The sequence below is a fragment of the Gallinula chloropus genome (assembly GCF_964237585.1).
Source record: "Gallinula chloropus genome assembly, chromosome: 2".
Lineage (NCBI taxonomy): Eukaryota > Metazoa > Chordata > Aves > Gruiformes > Rallidae > Gallinula > Gallinula chloropus.
Window position 1 is genome coordinate 129226742 of NC_140086.1, and position 16541 is coordinate 129243282.

The 16541-nt window shown below is 41.9% G+C and overlaps 1 protein-coding gene across 1 annotated transcript in view; it reads right to left on the reverse strand.

Moving 5' to 3' along the window:
- Positions 1–6046: 6046 nt before the first annotated feature.
- STK31 (serine/threonine kinase 31) overlaps positions 6047–16541 on the reverse strand; it is a gene marked incomplete at both ends in the record, with an annotated part of 40407 nt that continues 29912 nt past the window's right edge. The window contains 3 exons of the mRNA XM_084260673.1: positions 6047–6265; positions 11015–11083; positions 13020–13145. Coding sequence (XP_084116799.1) covers positions 6047–6265; positions 11015–11083; positions 13020–13145 — 414 coding nt within the window. The remainder of the gene's footprint in view (positions 6266–11014; positions 11084–13019; positions 13146–16541) is intronic.

Genomic DNA, 16541 nt, shown 5'->3' on the forward strand with positions numbered 1-16541 from the left:
CCCTAAGTGGCCGAGCACTGATCTATGGCTGTAGGTCACCTTCAGCAAACGAACCAACACGTTTCAAAACAATGGGAGCAAAGTAGAAATTCCAGATTGAGGTAGCAGCCATTGGATAATCTGACTGGCTTCATCAGCAAGTGCTCTGCAGAAGGACAGGAAGTTGTTCCACAGATTGAAGAGGTCAGAGGGACAGATTTACTACGCGTACATAAGAACCATCAAATGGCATCCTCTCCTACAGCTGGGGTGAGGCAAGACAATCCTGCCACCTTACTGTGGAGCTATTTATCTGATGACACACTAAAAAAGGAAACGAATAGACTTATGAATCATAAAATGATACTAACTGCAGCAGATGATGAAATTCATGACTCAGGCTACTAAGATTATCATGTTCCAAATTACACTACTTGCATTTCTTTTATGTATTCCTTTGCAGCTAGTATAATTTGTAGTTACCATCAATTAAATGACAGTCATAAATGGAGCTTCTAAAAGATAAAAATGAATCGTGATGCTGAGCCAAAAAGCAAATAAAAATGTCAAAAGATTAACTTTATAAATGCCCTGAGGCCCGGTATTAAGACATTAACACAACATGCTGGCCTGTCAGTATGCTCTGACTAGAAAATGGTTTATGTTTTCAGTAAACCAAGTTCAGCATTTTGGCCCGTGTAACAGCAGCAACAGGTTGTTTCCTGCAACTGTGCTCTAGCAACAGGCTAAAGTAGTAATTTCCTGTAGAATTTGGCCCATCAGGAAACAATACTGCCACCCCTGCTTTGCAGTAGCATAAGGGTGGTAGGTATAGGCACTATCAAGTACTCCTCAGACATAGGGTTTAGAACAAGATGAGAGAGTTGATTGTCTCCCTCTACTCAGCTCTGGTGAGACTCCACCTGGAATACTGTGTCCAACACTGGAGCCCTCAGCACAAGAATACAGAACTCTTGAAGTATGTCCAGAGGGTCACAAGGATGATCAGAGGGCTGAAGCATCTCTCCCACAAAGACAGGCTGAGAGAGTTGGGCTTGTTCAGCCTAGAGAAGAGAAGGCTCAGTTAAGACCCTAGAGCAGCCTTCCAGTACCTGAAGGGGACCTACAGGAAAGCTGGGGAAGGCCTGTTTGTAAGAACATGGAGTGATAGGATGAGGGGCAATGGTGCTAAACTAGAGCCGGGGAAGTTTAGATTAGGAATTCTCCTGCTTTCTGTCCTGAGGGGGACTGCATTGATTCTGTAAACTGAAAGCAAGAACCTTGTATACTAAGATATCCTCTGAGTTGTGCTGGCTACACACGCTTCCACTGTACGTGACTTTTATGCTGCACAAGGCTTCCTGAGTGTTTGTTCAGTGTTTCAGCTGGCAGGACTCGTGCAGCTTGCAGACACCCAGCAATTTACCATGGTTCATGCAAACACAGCATAAAAATCTGAAGTGTGCTAATTACCACTTAAAATCCTTCTACTGAACCTCAAGACACACAAAAGACCATCTACTGGGTACAGAACTCTGACGTTCTCCTTCCAGAATTGCCCCTGTGTGCACTCTGCTCCCACCTGGGCAGGCCAAGGCTGGGGAGCCAGCAGTAACCACCCACCACAGGGTACTTAAGGCAGTGCTATTAAGAACTTGTATTTCACAGATTTTCAGGTTCCAGGAACACCACACAGAGCGTCTCGGGGAGCAAAAGAGGAACCTCGTTACCAGCATGAGGACAGGGAACACAAGTGAAGTTCTCAGTAAGTCAGAGAATCTGCAGCTGTTAAAGAGACAGAGAGGGCGTTATAAATGCTCCCTCAGCCCAGTGAGCTAACTACATGCAACCTTGCACTGATTGCAAGGCTGTAACATGCACTTTAACAGCACAGGCATCCTAGGCCACATCTGGGAGAACAACCAATCCAAGACACAACACACCCGGTAAGGGCAGAATCTGCTGTTGAGATCTACATAGTACCTCAGGCATCAAAAGGCTCCAAGGCTCACAAACCATCTTCTTCCATCTCAAACAAGGATTCTTCCTCCAGAGCTTTCAAGACTGATGGTACCCAGTGTACAGACACCAGGTGGTTATAGCTCCTCAACTACACAGCTATGCAGTTGAAAAAGCTGATCATCAAGAAGCCAGAAGATTGCTGAACTGACTGGTTAATCTCCTAATACCATACTCAGGATACAAAAAACTTTTGGGTCCATGCTGGGACAGCCGAGATGAGACGGAACAGACCCAGTTTGCTTGACCATGCTGCCAATCGTTAAGGTTGCAGGGAATTTGAATAGCTACAAATTCACAATTGAAGAAACACATCAGGGAATTCAGCAAGCTCTCCCAGCTCTGCTGTACAGCAAGTGGAAGCGGGTCCTGTCCAGAGGCCTCAACCAGCTAACTACCTACTGGGAAGCTGGTGGGGGGAAGAGACGGTGGGTAACAAATACAAGCCAACATCATGTCTTCACACAGCCCGGCAAATCTTGTTTCTCCTCACCTATTGGTAACACACCTTACAGCTGCAACACTTAGACAGATGGCAGAAAAAGGGGATAATAAAATGTATTTTGCAAAATCATTCCCATTCAAATGTTTTTAACTTATGAAGATACTTCACAGAGAGATCTTGATGTACTGCAGCCCCTGAATCTAAAGCTGCCAAAACCTAATTCCAACACCACAGCCCTACCACAGTGCAGACTGGCACTAACAGAACAGAACCACACGCTGTAAAAGCAGACCTACCCACAGCCCTAAGAGAGGGGGCAACCTGTCAGTTTCCACTCTGTATAGCTATGGAGGGTCTGCTGTGAAGAGCATATTTCAAGCTAACTGCTGCAGAAGCAGCAGTTATCCATAATGGTGCATAACCGTAGTGCCTGTCAGTGCACATCCACAAGTCTGTGGCAAGTTTTCACCAGTGTTCTAAACTGTATCAATTAAGATCTGACTCTCAAACATCCACCGTGGTCTACACATGGTCCACACCATCAACTTGCAAGCTACTAGACTTCTGATTTTAAATGGGGATGAATTCATACCAACGTCCTTGTCATCAGGGGAAATGAAGTGTCTACAGATGAAATAAATCTTTGCCTGTTATGGGGAAGTCCTGGAGGCAGCTGCCTATGAAGGAATGTAATTTAACCTCCAGACTGTACAAACTCACAGCCACCTTCAGGCAAAGAATTGTTAAGGTACTAGCAAGCACTGAGAACAACTCTGTACTAGCAGTAACCTATTTTCAAGTACAGGAAACCCCACCCTTCCCCAGACTACACAGGCTGAAGTGTTAAATGTCAATGGAGCGAGGAGCAAACTACATGGAAAGATGTAGTAGTGTCACTGTGGATGCTAAGGGTGAGCATGAAGATTAAGAGGCAGTGAACACAGGCGGCTCCAGAAGTGGCAGGAGGTGTAGCATTCAGAAAGGAGCTCTACCCAAACTGCACAGACAATAAATGCTGACATTCTCCTGATCTAATGAACTGAGTCCTCTTTCCAAAGAAACACAGCTGTATCCCAGGTCTGCAGGCTAGGTTAGGTAGAGCCAGAGAAGTAGTTGTTCCCAGGTTCCTAAAGAAAGCATTTACCCTTACATCACTTTGCTACCACATCTACAGCCCAGATGAGATTGGGTATGATGCCCTGAGTAAAGGCTGAGGCTGATACGGATAGATGACAGGTGGACATCAAGGTGAGGAGTATGGAGAGAACATAAATGTGAACTAGTAACAAAGGTAGCAGTCCTCGAGAAAGGAGGTTGTCAACACCAAGGCTTGGAACCGCAGGCTTACCATTAGAGGCCACAAGAAGACACGAATATCTTGGGCCCACAGACAGCAGTTTTCATCCTCACTTCTAGCGAAGCCATACACATCTGAAGGTTCCCCACTGACCTGGTCTGTGCAAGGACACTGCTCAGAACTGCAGAATGCTGGTGTAAGAGCGAGGCAAGTTCCATTTAAGCTTCTTACAAGCAGCAGCAAGTAAGGAAACAGGCCATTTCTACAGGATTTCAGCCTCCTTTCTCTATCCTCCAAGTTCAGCCACAAGAGATGCCACTGAAAAAGGTGTGTCTCAAACTGAACAGCAGGCAGTCCGTTACCATGGGTTAGTACTCAGCTTTGGCAGGGCAGCTGTGCAACACAACACTCAACCAACCTACTTTCTCAAAGCTTCCAGCAAGTAAAAAAATGGAAAGCCACAGCTACAAAATCACCACAGAAAAGGTCGAGACAGAAATAAACAGAACTAGTGACACTGAGACTATAACAAACATTTAATTCAAACGGAAAGGCTGCCTCAAATCCTGACACTCGTATGTATCAAAAAGTTTTCAGAACTTTTATTACAGTCAGTTTTTTCCTGTAATAATCCATCTTGTGCTGGATCCCACATGTAAAAATTGTATTACAGCTGGAGAAGAGATTCTGAAGAGACAGCAATTTTTTTAATGGAGCACACACAGAGACTTCTGTTTCAGAAAACTAAGAAGGTTAGCAATTTGGAGGTTTAGAAAGTACACTTTACGATGCACAGACTCTGGATCAGGAAAACTGGGCAAAAGTTTATTCTAATAAACATGACAGCACAACACATCCTATGAGGTTAGTCTTCAAACCTCTATTCAGTGTTTAGTTTTGTTAAAGTTAGCCTTTTATTAACAGTGAAAGAATGCAATCAGTATTTGGAAAGCATCCCACAAAACTGCTAAACTGTTAATTTTCATTAACAAAAACAAGACATTATTTTTCTGTGATTTCTGAAATGAAAGTGTTTATCAAGCTAACCAAAAATTCTACATAAAAATATTTTTAACAAAGGTTTTGCTATCATTGGTTACACACCAATTAGAGGAGGTTTTAAAAAATCATAATTTAATGAAAAAAGGATGAAGCATCTTACGTGCCATTCCATATAAAACAACTAATTGTTTAAGAACAGAAAACCAACTCTAATACCAGAGGTGAATCTTCTAGCCACTGCAGACGGCATTATTGTACCTGATGTCTCCCCACTTCCTCTGGTGCTAGCTTTTCCCTCATCACACTCTGCATTTTTACATTCTTCATGCTACAACATGCAACTTCAATAATTCTTTTACATAACACTAGTCTGCCAACAGCGCTGTCCAAGAGCAACACCCAGAGGCCAAACATACTGCTACAGCAACCCCGCACATTTGTATCCGTTTCTTTCCAAGAAGGAAGTAAAACCTTCATGAAGATAAGCAACATTTCCTGTAAAAAACAGAAAGCTGACAAAACTCTTTCAGGGGTAACATTAACAGCAGAGTTTTGCAGGCAAACCAACCTGCTCATAAAATAAAAAAGGAAAAAACATCTCAACTTTGGTACTGCTGTGGACATCGAAGAGATTACATACACACACACTTATGGAGAGCAAAAAAGCAGCAGCTTTTCCAAGCGTGCGTGTAGTTTTTTGGTTGGCAGCAGCACTGCAAGGCAACAACTGGAAGGACACCTGCCCTCCAGAAAGCCAAGGGTATTTTTCAAATGTGGCAAGATAGAAATACAGCCAGGCTGCTCTCCGTTTCTTTTACCAAGGAAGAAGTCAAAGTAGTTGTTTGTTTTGTTTGGGGTTTTTTAACCTTAAATCTTGAAGGCAGTTACTCTAGGAACATCTTAGCTATGAGATAACAAAAGAACTCCAGCAAAAAACCTAGTACCCCAGAGCATCTTTAAGAGGAACATGTTACCTGGAATCACAGCAAGAGGGATATAAAACTGACATGCCACTGAAATTTCAGCTTAAAGATCTCTGGCATCTAACAAGACTATAAATTTCTCTGTAAACTTAAAGCCTATATAACAGACAAAGGAAACACAATCAGTAACACCACACTTGCACCCCCAGTTATTTAGAATAGAATGCACTTAGAAGAAAAATGTGTGAAGATTATGTAATCACAAAACATGACCACACCTACCAAACCTTTTCTACACTGAGATTTCAGATCAGGACAATGATTTCAAAACCAAACAAAACCAGAAGTCTCAATCAAACACCTGATGGAAGAGTTCCTCATTTACTGAGGAGGGTCTGATCCACTCTCCTCAGTTATTTGCATTTTTTTTCCACCTGTCTTCTCATAATCACGTTCTTCACGTGGCTCATGCTCTTCATCTGGTTGTGGTGAAACTGGAATTGCATCAACTATGAGGAAGCAATCATCCCTCAGCACCTGCTCAGCTGTCAGTCTGTTACAGCAGAACAAATTCAGGAGAAGAGATTTAACTTTATCATCCTACAAACAGAAGGAGAAGGATTTCATCAGTAAGCCAAACAAACTTGAGTACAAAGAATAACCAAAGTATTTGATGAAGACATCTTTTAAGTGCTTAGGGCCCAAAGCCCTCACAGAAGGTTGTACCACAGCATTCCCAGTGGTTGCCACACTTCACAATCATAGTGCTCATTAATAACAAAATAAAATAAGAGCAAGCGTTCAACACCAGGTCTGTCAATCTAGTGGCAGCTTATTTCACAGAAGAGTGTGAGTTACTCTATATTAAAATATCAATTCACTGAACTATTACAAAGTAGAGCAAAACAGCAATTGGTCTTTCTACTGGAAGGAACAGAGCAGGTGCCATTCACCTCCTATAACTTTATCTTTTCACTTTTGGCATATTATTTCATCTCTTCACCAGAGTACAGGAAATAAGAGACAACTAAAAGTAACAGGCTGTAAATCAAGAGTGGCTATTTTGCTAATAACTCATCACTTACACTCAGGCTCTCTGGATATATCAGAAGGGATAATGTTCCTAAATGCTTAAGAGTGCTAAACTCCCTGCACAAACCATAAAACCTCGGCTGCTATGCACAGGGGTAAACATCAGCTGTTGAGGGAGGAAGAGCACACACTGGATCTGGACAAAAGGACTGCAAGGAAGATAATCTCAAATGCTGATCTAGAGATCTAGATTACCAGAACTTCAGGGGAACAGAACCTTTCCACAAGAAGCCTTGCTGTTCACAGCCTCCAAGCCAGCACCACCTCTGACTGGAATCGATAAAACAAGGAAGCCAAGATACCTCTACACCTCCCACTTATCCCCACCTCACCCAGACAGAAGAATCACTCTGATGCAAAGAAACACACACAATCAAAAACACAAAGACAGAAACAAGCAATTTCCAAGTCTCTTATCAGCATGACTGAAGAATTAGCCACTCCCCAGATAATCTGAAATCTGGGTAAAAAGATGAGATCTGGAAACTGTTGATCTTAGTGGCATAAAGGATTGTTAAATGTTTATAAAACATTTTAAATGCTCGAGAGAAACACTCCAGCTAAGAGCATCCAAATGTGCAATGAAATACAGCAGTGAACTATTTCCTCTGCAAAATTAAAATGAAGAAAGGTTGAACACTTCCAAGAGCTTGAGCAGCTTTGTACTTGTGTACTTGCATTTTGTGGCAGGATCAAAACGTCTGTTTTAAAAAAAATATATCCCCTTCTCACCATCTTTTTACTCTAAGGAAACCAGAAATTGATTCCACGAGGAATAAAGCTGTAGGAAACATTTCCTCCTGCTTGGTCTATTTCATTGTGTTTGCTCCTATTTAGTTTAATTTTTAATACACAAAACTAGATGCTGAAACATACCAAACACTGAAGCTTGGCATTGCTAAATGAGTGGCTACAAAATCTTATCCCTAAATTGTGCTTTTTTTTTTCCAACAGTTACCTAACAATATCCCTGGTTTAACGTTTAATATAAAATCACCACAGTGAAAAAACGTTTGCTGAAAACAACAAACATTTTGCTAGTTCTAAGCATGCAATTCCTCTGGGCAAAAGACTGAGATGGAGGGGAAATTACTAGCCTGTCAAGAGCCCACAGATGGGCATGGAGATTAATTCTGAGTAAGCTGATTATAGATAAAGCACTTAAAAGCAAAATAGATTTTCCCCAAGAACTGGGACAAGGATTAACAGCCAGAGGTCTAAAAGATTCCCCAAGAAACAGATGAATGATATTTATTAGTATTACATTTCTTAGTAAAACCCTCATGTGTGTTTCTGTGCACTGCAGGCAGCACAGATGGCTTTCCAGCAAACTTTGGTGCCAACAGTGATACCTTGAATAGGATTCTATCACCTGACAAGGTGAAATTCAAACGCTGATTCTTTGCATCAGGAAAAAAGTTAAAAGCAACTTACTCTTATTAAAAGCTATAAAATTAATTAGTCTTCGCTAAGAACAATAATGGCTAAATCCTTTAATTGTCCTTGAGCTAAAGGCAGCCGTTTGCACTTCAGAAAATACCTGCTACACAACACAGTAGTACATAATCCTGAAACTGGCCATTTTAACTTTGATTTGCACACTTCAGCCCCTATTTTTTAAAGCACCACAGCAGAATTTTTATGGAAAACAGAAGTGAAAGAATTCCTATTTTTAATGTCCCAACAAATCTTTTCTACTGCCTCGAACAATTAAGTTTCCCTTATGCACCAAAGTCGGGCTTTTCAGTATCTAAGGATTATTACGTTGTAATCCTGAATTTCAGACTGGGCAGGTAGTTTTTGTGCAAATTTTGTGGCATACATTTAAAAAACCCTTGTTAACCCTAATGGTCAATCTTCAAGTACTGAATACTATTTCCTATAGTATTGTTTCATGAAATGTATTTAATTTTTAATAAGAAACCAAGTAACTGTGATAAGTGATAAGAAGCTATCCTGTTTTCAGCCATGATTAAGTTAGTTCTTTCTAGTAGCTAGTGTAGGGCTGTGTTTTGGATCCAGTATGAGAATGATGTTGATAACACACTGATGGCTTCAGTTATTGCTGTAGTGCCTACACTAAGACAAGAACTTTCCAGCTTCCCACATCCTACAAGGATCAGAAGCAGCTGAGAGAGCACAGGCAGGACAGCTAACCCAGACTGGCCAAGGGGATAGTCCCTACCATGTAACAGTATGCTCCAGGTGTAACTGGGAAAGCTAGCTGGGAGGCAGAGTTACTGCTTGGAAACAGACTGGGCATCAGGTTTTGATTTTCTCCTTCCATATGTCACAAGCAACTGTATCCATTCATCATTTGGGTTTTCTTATTTTGTGTATATAAACATATACATGCACACAAAGTTATTCTGTTATCCTATTAAACTGTCTTTATCTCAAGCCATAAGGATTCTTCCCTTGGTGAGCAAGTGGCTGTACAGTGCTTAGCTACCAGCTGGGGTTAGATCACGACAGAAACACTGTTTACAGGATCACCCCCTTGTAGCATCACACTGGAAATAATTTTGCAGAGGGATTTGATAGACAGCCCTGTGCTTTATCAGTAATACTTTCATCACTAGAGAACACTGCTGAAATCAAGTTATTAAAAGACATACTGCAGAGGATAAGAGTCATCTAATAAAACAAGGTAATTTATAGTACTGTTAGGCAGTGATATACAAGCTACCCTGCCCAGACACTAGAACCACTACAGCTTAGTCTGGTACTGTATCATGACAGTTTCTTAATCCAAACACAGTAAACAGGATACATGAAGCTCATAATGAACACAACTCTAGTTTAGCCCCATGCCTTATTAGTTATCTCCACAAAACAGGCAAATATTTAATACGCAAATATAACTGATAAAGAGGGATTTCTTATTTGGGTTTCTTCTTCCCTTGACAAACAACGTAACATTATCTGACCAACAGCAACTCCACTGCTTTGTTTTCTACTTTTCCATTTAAAGTATTTTTCTAGTTTTCTGGAAAATATGGGGATTAACCCCTAACTCTTCCCTACATTCCTTAGACAATTCTATCCATAAGCTAAGACTTTGCATAGAAACTAAACAGAGCCACCTGCCTGCAGGCTTGTAGTGGCAGTATAAGGGGTGATTGAAGGAGATTTGTGGCCTTCTCAAATCTAGAAAAAGCAGTAAGCTCTCACCTTAAAGATCAACAGAATTAAGCATGATGTGAGTAGTAGCCCAAACAGATTAAAAAGCAGGACAATTCACTCAAGGGAGATGGGAGGGACACAGGGCAAGAACAAAGCAGTCACTCACTAGACAGGCAGACACCAGCAAAAAGAATGAAGCAGAAACTAGTCTGGGAAGGTTAATGATTTGAAAAAGAACCGTAAACCTCTCCTAGCAAAGGAGAGGTTTGAAAGCAAGCAAGAAAATAGGTCTTAACTCCTGGCCAGAAGGCTGAAAACTTATAGGAGTTACACAAGAAAACAAACCCAAGGAAAGACAAGTGTTCAAGTAACTAATGCACACAGAGAGAGAGAGATAAGTTAGGGAAGGATCAAGCTGGAGACATAAGTTGGGAAACATGAAGGCATACAGGTCTACTTATTCTCAAAGAGGCACTGGGCAAGGATAAGCTTCAAAAAAGGACTGAAAAGTTCAAGGTGACAGTTGCTGGCATACAGCTAACAGAACAACAGAGTAGAAAGAATGAAAGCAGCAACACAAATTCGTATCAAGCAGGATCCATTTTTATCTGAGACTTTGTTTCAGAGGCACAGGAAAGTTTCTTTGACCCACCAAAAAAACCCAAACAACAAAATCAAGAAGGGCACAACATACTCTTAAAACATTTAAATGATTAAAATAGTATTTGACTGTTTTATTAATGCTCAAGCACTGCAATCATTATGTAGGAAGACAGATGAACAAAGTAAACTTCCCTGACTTCAGAAAAGATAAGTTCCTAATTCAAATAACTCCTCTGAGACTGAATCTCAATGACTTATTCCCCAAGTCTGTAATTTGATGTCACTAATTAACAGTTATCTGTGAAGAAGTTGCTCCTTCTGAGGTCACAGTTAAATACTAAAAAACCTCAGGTTTTCTTACCCTCTCAAACAATTTTATTTGTACAAGTTATTTGTAATTATCCAGTCAATTAAGAACATTTTCTAAACCAAACACTTCAAAAGTTGCATTTAAAAGAAAAAAAAATAACCAATTAAGTGCCTCTAAACAAGACCAACCTAATCTTTCTCATCTGACAATTAACCTACCATGTCAACCACGTTCACCTCAGGCGTTCCATCTTCTTTTATGCCAAACTCCTGGTTTTGAAGGCAAAGCTGTAAATTGAAAGATACATAATGCATAATACTGGAGGCCTTTTTTCCCTTCAGTTTAACAAAGCCAAACATCAGCAAGGAGATTCCAGGTTTCAAATGAGAATGATTTGTTATGGGAAAGTGGCAGGGAAAGGTGGTTTTCCTACTCTCACAGTAGGGTAAAACATTCAAGGAGCTTAAGTGCCCCTCGCACAGAAACAAGAGGGGCTTAAAATTAGCATCAGAAGAAACTTTCGGAGGTCAAAACAAAGAGACTGTTAAAAATATGACTCCATTCCATGCCCAAGCTGTACGGTTAATTTTGTGATGGTCTTTAAGAAGTGCTGAGGAGTAAGCACACTCTTAACAAACCTGAACCCTGTACCCATCAACAAAGGAAAGTTTCCTCAGTCTTTACTATTGCCTAGAACCATGCCCAAGTACAGCGTTCTTCAAACTCCTGCCTGCAGGTTAAGCTGAAAATGGGTCTATTCTGAACAATCACCTAGACAGCAAAAGAACCATGTATTTAGTGCTGGGCCCTTGTGACACAGATCAGCAGAAAACTCAGAAAACCACTGTCTCAATTTTAGGTGCTGTTTAATGAAGGAGAACACAATTTAGGATGCCCAACATGAAGCTGGCAACTGTTCAGCATAATACTAACACTTAAGCTAGAATTTTCCATCAAATGACCAATACAACACCAGGTCCAAGCTGAAGATTAGTTATGTGTAGATTAATCCAAAATGAAGCTGGCAAACTTGGATGAGGTTTCAGAATAATGTCAAACTTGCTGCACCCCAGATGTCCTCTCCAAGCAGAGCCAGCCGTTTGTAACACTGGGTTTTGGTTTTTACTTTTCAACTCACTTCTATTCTAGAAAAAAAAGGTTTTTGCAAGTAGAAGACCTGAATAGCAGCACTGAAAGCATTCTAACTAAAGCATATCACATTAATAAATTATAAACCCCTATGATATATTTTTACATACTTTAGTTCATCTAAAGCTATACTTTAGTTCATCTATTTCAGTAGAAAAATTACTTCATTTTAAGCAACTGCTTCCTATATAGGGAAAAAACATAATGAAAAGTGACTTTTATACGAACCAGCTTCATCTTCTCAGCACAGCTAAGTGACAGCTACCTATCAACCTGCAGGTTACAAGAAGTGTTCAAGATGTTACAGCACAAAAAGGATTCCTGAAGCCATCACTGTGAAGTTGATGGAGCTGTCAGTGTTCCCCAGGAAGACACCCATGTACTTGGAGCTCCACGTGGCACTCAGTGAGCCAGTCCCAATCTATCAAACACTCATGCACAATCACTGCCTGGGAACACCAGCACTTTCTGTGTAGCTTGGGGCTTTTTAGGTCTGGGGGATTTGAAGTTTTCCCATTCAGAACATGTGGCACTGATAGCCTGAGTCAAGGAAGCAGCAATACAGTGCCAGAAGACAAAAAGGAGATGGAGGAGATGCTGTGCAACATACCACCTTACACAGGAGAGTAGATTGCTTCTTCCTCCCCGGCATAACACACACCAGAAAACAAAACACCTCTCTAAGCACTGTTGCCAGCAACCTAAAATATGACATAAAATATCCTGGCCTTCATCTTCTCTTTCCATTTGGTTAATTCCACAGAGGCAAGGCCACAAGAAGAAAAAAGGCTCACAAGGCATGAATAAGGAAGGCAGCAGGACTGACAAGCCACGGCACGAGGAATGAAAGCGTAATTTTTGTTCACATTACTATACAATTTACCCTGTGCATTTTATAGAAAAATGCACTGTCTTCTGCACATAATCATAACCCCTGTTCTTTCCACAATGAAAACATGAACACTTATTTCACAAAAATAGCCCAAGGCAGAAGCTGGAGGTAACATTTATTGCTCTTTACGAGCCAGCTACAGTTCTGTATTACTAGAAACTCTCTCATAAGCCATAACATACCCAGAACAGAAGGCAGCCATAAGCATACATGTCAGAGGCTGGAGAAGCTGGCTGTCCCATTTTCAGTTCAGGAGAAACTAAGCTCAGGGTACCAACAACCATATTGTTTGCAGCAGCACGTTGTTCCTATGCAGGGAAAAAAAAACCAATATCATACCTGTAGTTTCAAGCAAGACTGACAGCACACTGGAGCAGATGATTCTCCTCCCTTTTACTCTGTCAGACAACTTTACCATAGAGTTCTGCACTGTGCCAGACGGAAACATAAAATCCTCTTTTACAGCTCAAGAAACAGTGGTGTGTAAAGGAAAAGAAGAGATAATGTCACACTTATATTGTCTCTAACTAACAGAAATATTGGGATGGTGGGTTTTACTCCATGCTAGAACTATTAAATCTCGTAAGGTGAAGAATACAAACTGCAGGACTTCTCAAATTAAAAAAAAAACCCAAACCCACAAACATTAAGACACATACAGCACTTTTCTGAAGAAAATAAATTCTGAAGTTCAGTTCTGCTAGCTTGCTTTTTGGTTTTTTTGTGTCTTCTCTGCCTTTCTGGGCTTTACCTGAAACTAGCAACTTCCTCCCTTTTGGTTTCCAGAACATTTTAGGACACTCTACAACCAAAAATTAAAGCTAAAGCCCCTATCCCCTGCTATGACAGTGACCAGCACCAGCTATAGCCAGACTGGAGAAACCCAGGCTCCAGAGTGCCACGAGTACTCAGTAACGTATCAGTGCCCAGCTCCACTCACACATTTAAGAACACAAAGTACAAGCACAGAGCAGTAACTGAGACCTCTCTAGAGAGGGCACAAACTGGATCCAGGCTGAGAACCATGGAACTCTCCTGCTCATTTTGGCACAGCCCATCCCTGCAGGGTGGAGTCAAGTGAGCAACAGTCTTCCTCAGCTCTTGCAATTTTCACTGTGACACCATCTGTATTGAGTATGACCTTTCAGAAAATTCAGCTGTCAAAAATTTAAAGTGTATCTTTAGCATGGTGAAAATTGAAATTTATTTCAAGGGGAGCATACCTTGCTGTCCACACCTCTGATCATCTTCATGAGATTAAGAGATAATACAGAAGTAAGAGCTCTCTGTGAAGCTTACTTTTATTTTTATCATAAAATCATAGAATCATAGAATGGTCTGGGTTGGAAGGGACCCCAAGGATCATAGAGCTCCAACCCCCCTGCCACAGGCAGGGACACCAACCTCCAGGCCTGGATCTACACAAGGCTGCCCAGGGCCCCATCCAACCTGGCCTTGAACACCTCCAGGGATGGGGAATCCACCACCTCTCTGGGCAGCCTGTTCCAGCACCTCACCACTCTTTCTGTAAAAAACTTCCCCCTAATATCTAATCTAAACCTTCCCTCCTTTAGCTTTAGTCCATTCCCCCTTGTCCTGCCATTATCTGCTCTTTTTAAAAGTCGAATCCCCTCCTGCCTATAAGCTCCCTTCAGGTACTGGAAGGCTGCAATGAGGTCCCCCCGCAGCCTTCTCTTCTCCAGGCTGAACAAGCCCAGTTCCCTCAGCCTCTCTTTGTAGGGCAGGTGCTCCAGCCCTCTAATCATCCTTGTGGCCCTCCTCTGAACCCTCTCCAACAGTTCCACATCCTTCTTGTATTGAGGGCCCCAGATCTAGACACAGTACTCCAGATGGGGCCTCACGAGGGCAGAGTAGAGAGGGACAATCACCTCCCTGTCCCTGCTGCCACTCCTCTCCTGATGGAGCCCAGGATACCACTGGCCCTACGAGCTGCAAGAGCACACTGCTGGCTCATGTCAAGCTTCTCATCCACCACAATCCCCAAGTCCTTCTCAGCAGGGCTACTCTCAAGAAGCTCTTCTCCCAGTCTGTATCTGTGTCTGGGATTCTTCTGGCCCAAGTGCAACATCTTACACTTGGCAGTGTTGAACCTCATTAGGTTCCCCCGGGCCCATCTTTCAAGCCTGTCAAGATCCCTCTGGATGGCTTCCTTTCCTTCTGGGGTGTCTACCACACCACTCAGCTTGGTGTCATCCGCAAACTTGCCGAGGGTGCACTCAATTCCATCATCGATGTCATTGATAAAGATGTTAAAGAGCACCAGTCCCAAGACAGACCCCTGGGGGACACCGCTTGTCACCGGCCTCCACCTGGACATAGACCCACTGACCACCACCCTTTGGCTACGGTCTGTTAACCAGTTTCTTATCCACTGGATGGTCCACCCATCAAATCCACTTCTCTCCAATTTAGAGATAAGGATGTGGTGGGGGACCGTGTCAAAGGCCTTGCACAAGTCCAAGTAGATGACATCGGTCGCCTTCCCTTTATCTACCGATGCTGTCACTCCATCATAGAAGGTCACCAGATTGGTAAGGCACGACCTTCCCTTGGTGAAGCCGTGCTGGCTGTCCCGGATCACATGCTCTTCCCTCATGTGCTCCAACATGTCGTCCAGGAGGATCTGTTCCATGATATTCCCAGGCACAGAGGTGAGTCTCACCGGCCTGTAATTCCCTGGGTCTTCCTTGTTCCCTTTTTTATAAATGGGAGTGACACGACCTTTTTTCCAATCCCCAGGGACCTCTCCTGACAGCCACGACTCTTCAAATATGATGGAGAGCGGCTCGGCAACCACATCAGCAGCTCCTTCAGGACCCTGGGATGCGTGTCATCTGGCCCCATAGACTTGTAGACATTCAGTCTCATGAGGCGGTCTCGGACTTGCTCTGCTCTTACAGTGGGGGGGGATTTACTCCCCCATTTCCCACCTTGAGTTTTAGGGATGCAAGGTTCTGGGAATCATGTTTATTTTATTAATATAAAGACATTATTATTATATATACTAATCTGTTAAAAATTAAATAAGCATGAAGCAGACCTCTAGCCCAAAAATGTTTTAGCTCAAGCAACTTGAGTTTATAAAGTCAAAAGGCGACTACAGAAGAGATACCATTACCGGAGACTTTGCTACATAAACACAACAACAGCTTGTTTATTCTTGTCTTAAAGAATATGAGATTGTCCCCAAGAACAACTATGAAATTCTCTTCTAAAGAAACTAGGAACTCAGAAGTGCAAAACAGTACAGGTATTTGTAGGCAACATGTAAAATCCTGGTAATTTACCAAATACTGCAACAGACTCAAACACATACTAGAAGCTCACTACTTGCCAAGAAGAAAGGCAAAGAATTCCCAGGGGCTTGACCAGCCTTTTTTCAAACATGAGTTCCCACTCTCATCCAATAATGCTGAATTCCATTAAATAAACAAGACAGCCAACAAACTGCTGCAACTTCTCTATCTTTTTTGTTCCACTGCTTTACTAAACCAGAGCCCAAACTCAGGAATTCTTTTCTTCCCCCCACACAAATTTACCAAAAAATGTCAGTAAGATTTAAGCTGCCCAACTCTATTCAGAATATAAAACTGGAATCTTCACAGCTAAGCACAATGTTGCAGACACAGCTGTCTCTTTTGATACATAATTCTGAATAAAAGTCACTAAAGGATTTTTTTTTA